Raw genomic sequence first — 8,809 nt, forward strand, 5'->3', positions numbered from 1 at the left:
CTTTATCCATCGCTTCGCTCACATCCACTTTCAAAACCTTGTTAGTGTCACTCAGCTCATAAGGGTGTAGCCATCTGAGCTGACGCCACTCCTCCGTGTTCAATAAAGCACCCGCTCTCAGAGATAAATGGAGCTGAAAGACTGCAGAAATGAGAGCTAGTGACCGGATCGTATGTCACGTCTGAGTGATCATCTAATTAAGTAGTATGCCAACATCAGGCCAGTATGTTATAGTGATTTAGCACAATTAAGAGACTGTTAGGCAAGAGTATCAACTAACTTACTGACAGCAAAGTTCCAGCGTTTAATGTCCTCTATCTCATGAAACCTACCGTGGCCGTAGTTGACTGCTTTACTTTACTTAATGCTGAGATCCCAAATATTGAAGGCTTTCAAGGTTGCCATTATTGAAAGGAAATGATTTAAGCAAATGAGATTTAGTTTGCCAGTTGTGTGCTCGCCAACAACATTTGAATAAAAAAACTCCACTGACAAAAACACAACACGGCAAAAAGTATGTAGATGCCTGAACAACATCAGCATCAGTGAGGTTAAGACCTGGTTTGTGGTCAGCTTCCATTTCCATTCATATCAAATGAAAATGGAAAGTTTGCATGTTCATTCGAGTAATGGCAGCAGTTTTTTTACAGTGTTTTACTCACTATCAGAGGATACCAGTATGAGGGAATGTGCTCTTGTTTATCTAGAGGGTTGTTTTACACCTGACCATGCTTTCTTTGGATTTGCTTGTGCCTGGCTGAATGTACAGAAACATCCCAGAAGATCTGAGAATCATCCTCCGTATACCGTCCATTCCGTCTGTAAAGCTCCGATGCCAAAATTTTCATACAGATGTATTTGGTGGCCTACTTTTTTCAGCTTCCCACAGTGCAATTAACATGAACATGAACACTGCAGCCTCTGAGGGCTCATAGCTGTCTTCCAAAGATGTTTATATAGACCGATATCTCATGACATGGTGTAAATCAGAAATATGAATAGGCAGGTTTCTGGTTGGTTTGACTTTGAGGCTTTTATTGTCACTTCTGTTATGCATTATCTTCACAAAACGATACACTTAAGGGATGTTATTTTATTTCAAAAGAACAGATGCAGTCATATTGAGATGAAAGTCATATTCACAACAATGTAGATACACCAAGCTTTGAACTTAATATACAGCCATTTGTTACCTAATACAGACAGTAACAAGTAAGTACTGACTAAACATTTATCTTCAGCTTAGTTGCACAACATCATGTAACCAGATCCACCTGAAGAAGAGGTTCGCAGATACTGTGACAATTGCATTAATATGGATCTTTCCGCCGGCAAGTTTGCTATGACGCACTTTTGATATTCTAGTCATGACTATTAGGAAACCAACAGGGAATGGAGACACAGCAGCTGAGCTCTGAATGGGTTTTATTGATCTATTTTGTGGCAGTGGGATGGAGATTAAAGTGTGAATACAGTATCATAACATCACACCGGCACTGAGGATTTTCTCCAGAGAGCTGCTTTATTATACGGTATCTTTGAGTCAATCTTCACTGTCGGGAATTCATGATAACTGATGCGAAACAATCATGTCTCAAACTATAATGTTGCGCTACAGCGGCAATGCAATATCTGGAGGTTAAGCGAACAGTATGTATATATAAAGGATAGGTCTATTTTCAGACAACTTGCATTTTATTGTTGTAGTTTTGGCAATCAGTATTGGTTACAGTCAATAGCTGAGATTTGGGAACATGATGACACTGCAAAAAAAAGGTGAGAAGACACGAAACATGATCAGATAAGACATGCCAAACGTATATTTAAAAGATAAATTAAAGGCAAACAGTAAATTGATTACCCAAATTATCCGTTGTACACATTCATCATAGTTTACAGGTGGATTTCATGCTTCAACTTTGACCTACTGTAATCATCAATCTTGAATGTTCAATGACATGAGAAGGAAGTTGGGGTGTTGGAGGGAGTTGCACAACAATCAACGTTTGCATTAGAGAATCAGAAGAGTAATAGACATGGTTCATAAAGGCCTCCTAATACTTGTATTAATATGATGCGATGGTAGTTACAAAATGCATGTGCATCCTAGGTGCTCTGCCTGAACTTCATTTATATTCTGGATAAACCGTTTGTTTACAACCTGATCGATATTCGGATTGCTTGTGTTTCTTACACCTTCTCTTTTGATTAGCGCAAAATTACCACTGCTACTAAACACACACAAATAAGAGCTTAATTGTAATGATACAGTATATTTTAAAGGCATTGGTTAAATATTGGCACACAATATAAAGTGTATACTGTTCTATCTAATGAATAACTTTTGTGGAAGGGAAGTTAATTATGACCAAAATACACTTGTCTGCAATAATAATTCTGCATCCCTTTCTTTGCATTAAAAACATACCTATGCTTCTCCAACAGACTAAAGTAAAGTTGGCATCATAAGCAAGAAGTTCTTTCACAGTATTCAAATAATCACTAAGTCTCTGATAATGCAGTCAGGCAAAGCTCCAACTGGCCCAGAGCATCAGCAGCGTACCGGCATACGAGGCCAGAACCAAGAGGTAGAAGCGGAACAGGAAGCAGTCGAGCTTCGAGCAAAGGGCCAGCCATTCAGCCTGAACCGAAGACTCACTGTCCTCCTGGGATAAAGCCAGGTGGAGGGAAACCAGCTCCTGGAGAAGCCACTCCAGCCCAGATGGAGCATCCTGGATCTCATTCAGGGACAGCAGATCTTCCTCCAGTGAGGGTTCAAACTCATAATCTGGTTTGAAATGTCAACAATGAATACAGATGCAGGCAGGTTCTCTAATTACATTTGTACAATTGAAAGCAATCATTATGGGACAATATTAATATTCCTGACATCAGTATTGTGATCCTTTCCAAAAGGCTTAGTTTGGTACAGACTGTTTCACCAGACTGGGCGAAGAACAGCTCTCCCCCCTCTTTATCATTAATGGAAGGCTTTCAGATGGAATTTAAATACCAGAGACAGATAAATAATTGCACAACCACTCTGAATTTGCAACTCTTTTTAAGAGTCTTACAAATACTTTCGTAAAGTCTCCCCAAGTTAAAGTATACGAGTTTAAGATGATTTCATAATATGAAGAACAGAACTGTGGTTGCACCGCTTCCCGTGACCAAACAGTTCCAAGACTGCGGTATTATTTATTTTGCCTTCATATTGAAGTTTAAAATTATTCCAAGTAGGAAAAATGGAAGTCAACACATTCCTGTTTCCCATGCATTTTGAATTTTTAGAGTTTAAACTTTCTAAAATGCCTCGGCTGTGTTCTTTCACGCTTCAAACTGTGTTTTTTTTTTTTTTTTGCAAACAGACCTTTTGATTTGGTGAAGCATTAAGCAAAATCACACTGTGCTATCACTGTGTCAGCGGGACTTCTGCAACATCAAACGTCTTTGAGCTCGTAGCTTACCTCCGGAGGAGTTGATGTGATCGAGCGTCCTAATGGAGGTTAAAGCGCTCTCTGTGAAGCCATGAGCAGCTGAGCCGTACTTGTCCAGCAGGCAGGCAGACACTGACATTTGCCTGACCTCCTTCTCACTGTGGTGGAGCAGCTTCACCACCAGAATAGACTTGATCAGGCTGAGCATCAGCATGGCCATGCACACGGCGAAGAACACGCCTGGGTGGAGATGGGAGGGAAAACAGAAAAGTTTGTTGCACAATAGCTAGATCACGGCATTTTGGAATTTGAACAATTTACAGAAGCAGGAAAAAATGTACTGTCCATTTAATGTTGTACAATGTATACCAAGCAGACACAATTGGGTCTAAAACAAAGCGAAATGAATATAAGGGTTAAACTGAAATGATCTAAGCAGCAAACAACACCTATGAGTGGAGTATTGACCGCTGTGGCAGGCAGTTCATCTGTCAGGTTGACTCGGAAGAGGGTGTAGCCCAGGAGTATGCTGATCTTAAAGGCTATGCGGGTGCCGCTGCTTAGAGGCAGGTAGAAGCTGATCACATCCACCAGCATGAGGAAGATGCTTGGGATGAGCAGACCCACCACATACAGCAGGGGGCGCCGGCGGATCAACACCTGAATGAAAGATGAGGACAAAGAGGCAGTAATCTGATAAGACACTAGCAGAAATAATATTATTTATTCAAATCTAGTGTTCCCTCTAGTTGTGTCTAGCCATGCAGATCGTATTGCTTTCATTTGTCTTAGTTTTGATCTTTCTTCAAACAGCTCTTTCTTGAGTTCAGTTCAAAAAAAAAAAAATGTAAGATCTGGAATGGAACAAAAGCATTTTCCATCAGAAACCCCTTTCATATGACATGTCTACCTTTAGCAGGGGAACTGCCACAATGTAACAATATCCCAGTGAGCCATGAACTGCTCCATTATCAGACAGCCTTTTGCTCTTTCAGCTGAATAAATAGCAGCCATCCCTGCTCTCCACCTGCAATGGGCAATGGGGCCATTTCCCTCACCACTAACAAGAAGTCCATTGATCAGGCAGCCACTGAGACAGTCTCATTATGGTTGCTCACCCTCCCCTGTCTATCAGCCTCCCTCTCTATCTGTCTCTTTACTTGCCACAAACAGCCTCCGTCCCATCATTTGGCATTAGCCCACGAGCCCGATCCATGAAGGTCGCGGCCAATTGCTTTACACTTTACAATTCCGCCGCACAGCGTGGAGGAGGAGGGGGGGGGGGGGGGGGGACAACCCACAGAGCGGCTACAGTTTAAAGCTCACCATCGATAAGCAATCACGGTGCAGACACACTCTCTGACATTACTTTAACCCCCTTATTCAAATCCATTCCCTCTGCGTTAATGTGCTGAATGTGCATGATTGAGACACTGAGGCACATACGTTGAACTGGATGTGGGCGTAGTCGGTGTCGTCTTGGTGGATTTGCCAGTATCTTGAAGGAATGGACAACAGTTCCCATTCTCCGTCATTCATAAACTCCCTCTTGTCATTAGCAATGGCCTCTGCACTCCTCCACAGCGCCAGGTCTATTTCCTTCACTACAAGAGGATAATGAAGGATAAGAAGGAAAGCGGTAAATATCTTTTATCCCATCAGCACACAGGTTGTGTGTTTGTATGGATTTCTTCCTGGTACTTCGGTTTTCCCTACCCTGGCCAATAACATGCAAACAAGGTGAATTGGAAATTGCATCTATTTCATTAAGTTGGAAAGGGCTTTCTGAGGGGCGAGGTAAAGTGGCTTTTTTTTGCCACCTAAAAAATGTCAGTATCAGTTAAAGTGCATGCTATATTTAGAATATTTTCATCACTTTAACTTGCTGTCAGACAGCCATTTGTGAAGGGCTTGGGAAATTATGTACTTTGGCCAAAATTATATTCAGATTTCAATACGGAACACCAGTGGGAAGCTACAGAATGATATAAAAACCTACCCTTTAAGAGTGTTGAAGGTGCTGAACAACCAGGCATATAGGGTAGTCTTACTGGAAGGCTACTAGTGGGCCCTTGATTATACAACTGAGAGAGCTCCATTCCCTGATGAAGACTCTGTTGAAAGCTCTGGAAAAAGCTATTAAGTTGACACTGAGAAGTGTTTTTTCTATCTCCCCTAAGGTTTGGGAGGTTCTAAGATCAGGTAGTTGCACCATATTCCTCATGGGTAGCGCAGGTGTAAATCTCTACTCTGCAAATACAAATTCAACTGAATTGGCTTACAGAGCACCACCTGATCTCAGGCAGGAGACACACCTGAGTGAAGCCAGCTGCGGAAGGTGAGGCTGCAGTTTTGCTTGTCGAACGGAAAGGCGTACATCTCCAGGCTGCAGGCCAGCACCACCTGCATGGGTCGGTAGTACTTCACCGAACCAGAGGAGTTGACGTATACGTAGGGGATCGGCAGGGACTTCCCCTCGTCCACACTGGGAACACACATGGAGGAGAGGGGGGGACAACAGGACATAGACCGGTCAGGCTGTAGTGGCCATTTGGAGGGCCAAGTGCTATGGATGATCACATGTGTGTGGCCTCTGTGGAATTCAAGTTTACTTCCTATCAGATTTAATGAGAAGTGAATTATAATTATCACAAATACGTTGGACAGAAGCGGAGAGGACAATATCAATAAGAGGAACGATTATACAAAGTCCAATAGTTAGCCATGTCCTGAGACCAGAATGTGTTTTTTGCATGTTTTACACCATTTACATAAATCATGCCGACAACATAACATAACATTATTGCTGAATATTTTTCAATGCATTCTGTAGTGTGTTTTTTTTTTTTTTTTTTTTCCCGTGGTTGAAGGCATTATGTTTTCAGGCTGTCCGCCCGTCCATTTCATCCTCGTGAACTCAATATGTCAGCAATGCCTGGAGAGAATGTCTTTAAATCTGACACAAACTCAACTGATTAGACTGATTAGAATTTGGTGGGAAAATGTCACTGTGACCTCATAAAACACACTTTTGGCCATAACTCAATAATTCATTTGCAGTGAATGTAAATTTCACACAAATACCTTATAGGAGGAAATTATGAAGTGATGACATTTTGGACAGAGATGGTCATGAATTTAAACTGCAACTACACTGGTTGAAAGAGGCATATAGCTGCAAGACGGCAATTTTAGTTTATATATGTTATGAGTGTCTGTTATTTATCAACTTGTAGATATCATTTTTTAAATCTCTATGGGAAGCAAGTATGGCATTTTTAAATTCTACTCATATTTGCTTTCATTTTAAGGGTTCAAAGCTTAGGGTTGGGCATTAGAACCAGGGTCTCTGCAAGTGGAATGTTTTAGTTAACTGGAATCAATGGAGGTAAATAACTACTTGAAAGGTTGTGAAACACATTCCTTTAGACCTTGGTTATACTGAAGGACACTGTAGACTGAGACTAAAATATGTTTGAAGGAATCCTTTCAGTAATTTCTTACAATTCACTAACGATAACATCGGGAATCCAAATGGCATCAGATGACAGTGAGATCTCGTTGATGCCATCAAACTCCTCTGGGTCCCAAACCAGGAACTCATCTGTCCAGATCTGAAAGTAGATGATTTTTGGATGTTAAACTTATATAATTTAGGTATTTCAACAAAAAATCAAGTATTTGCTAAATAATTTTAAGCAAAAATTAAACTTTACTGCCTTTTTATTATTGTAAATTCACAAGATTTGCAGCATATAGTCAAGAAATGTTTAAATAAAAACCCACTGTGTTGCATAAGGTGTTTAAAGATTAAGGTAGAAGTCGGTCACTGAGGAGGTAAATAATTACAGCTGTTTTCATTTTTAAAATGTGTTTTTTAAGGAAAAGACTTGTTTCTTAAAGCTTTACAATAAGTCAAACGGAAACTGAGACGCCACCCACCTGTCTTTGCCAAATACTGGTAGTTAAGCTCTGGGTCTTTCCATCCTGCAGAAAGGAGAAAACCTTAATGATACATAATAGATAAGTTTAAATTGAGGCTACTGGAGTTTGATTTATATCGGATCTCTAACCGGTGGAGTAAAAACAAACAGAATTTTAGCAGCACTGTGATCATAGCAGAGAGCTTTCACAGTATGCATACCACATCAAGGACGGACTGCAGGATGAGGTCTATGTAGATAGTGGTAGGACTGGTCCAGTTGTGAACAGGTCGAACTCCGCAGTCATATTTCCTGAGGAGGGTCCTGGTCAGCTGGTTCAGAGCTGATCTCTTTGGCTTCTCCGGCACACATTCAGCCAGATGAGCTGGAAGACAAAGCTAGATAACCACCTGGGCAAAGCGTGGCCAAGGGCTCCCAGACCAGCTCCAGGTTCACTGTGCGGCAATGTGGCTGTGGTAATTTGATTAATTGCTAATTTGTTTAGTGATAAAGCACAAAACTGGGTCTCGGTGTCTCTTAGCCAATTAGTCCATCAGTTGCTCCATTTAATACGTTACAGTGCATACTGGTGGTAAATGTGGGGTGTATTGATTGAAAGTTTATCATATTTTTACATTTGACAGACGTAATGGAAATTACGTTTATGCTTTTTTAAGTCAGTATAGCTTTACAGTTCTAAAACTTTTTATAAAATAATATGTATTCGTTTACAATGTTTCACATGAAATTTGACAGTAAGGTTTGAAAATTGAGAAATTACTGCATATGAATCAGTGAGAGAACGGACCAAATATAAGTAAAATAAGCAATGAGTCATAGAGCTGCCACACTAAAAAAACTAATTTGTTCAAAATATCTAAAAACTTTATAGCCAGCTTTATTTTGATGGGACATTTTACAAAGCAGAAATGGTTGCAACAAAACCATGCAGGTTATTTCTTAACTTACAAGTGAATACCTCATTAATTTTGAATCTTTTGCCAAAAAAGAGCAGCTTACCTGAGAGCAACAGAGTCAGCCAAATGAGAGACATCAAGTTAACAGAAATCAGCCTTCCAGATGTCACATCCAAACATCTCCTCTGTTCACAACAAATATCCACAGTTTCAAGAGTAGCGGTACTCGGTGTAGGGGAAGAACAATGAACAGGGTAGTGCAGACATTTTGGTGGCGCTGGTATTGATTTTCCACTGCCCGGGTAAGGTGATACATGTAATAATGACTCCCTGAAGGGTTGTTTAGTGCCTGTGTATTGCTTCATTACAGAGGAGCATAAACACTTAGGTATCTGTTATTTTAAAGGTGTTTTAACCCAGCTGAACACACCAAATGGAGGATGTCATTGATGCGAACTTCCAATTAACTAGTTGTTCCATCTCCTTTCCTTCTTGTGAAGTTTCTCGTATTTACAGTTCTCCCTTAACTTCC

The 8,809-nt window shown here is 40.6% G+C and overlaps 1 protein-coding gene across 1 annotated transcript; it reads right to left on the reverse strand.

The window, feature by feature from the left end:
- Positions 1 to 2,522: 2,522 nt before the first annotated feature.
- On the reverse strand, positions 2,523 to 8,414 carry LOC137876663 (5-hydroxytryptamine receptor 3B-like). The gene is made up of 9 exons (XM_068716437.1): positions 8,381 to 8,414; positions 7,582 to 7,745; positions 7,380 to 7,424; positions 6,942 to 7,051; positions 5,753 to 5,922; positions 4,884 to 5,041; positions 3,887 to 4,097; positions 3,468 to 3,677; positions 2,523 to 2,788 (listed from the first exon to the last, which is right to left on the reverse strand). Exons 1-9 carry the CDS (start codon positions 8,412 to 8,414, stop codon positions 2,523 to 2,525), a joined length of 1,368 nt encoding a protein of 455 aa, XP_068572538.1.
- Between the last annotated feature and the right edge of the window lie 395 nt (positions 8,415 to 8,809).

The sequence above is a fragment of the Cebidichthys violaceus genome, unplaced genomic scaffold (assembly GCF_023349555.1).
Source record: "Cebidichthys violaceus isolate CVI_PGR_0920_01 unplaced genomic scaffold, fCebVio1.0.p SCAF_20, whole genome shotgun sequence".
Lineage (NCBI taxonomy): Eukaryota > Metazoa > Chordata > Actinopteri > Perciformes > Stichaeidae > Cebidichthys > Cebidichthys violaceus.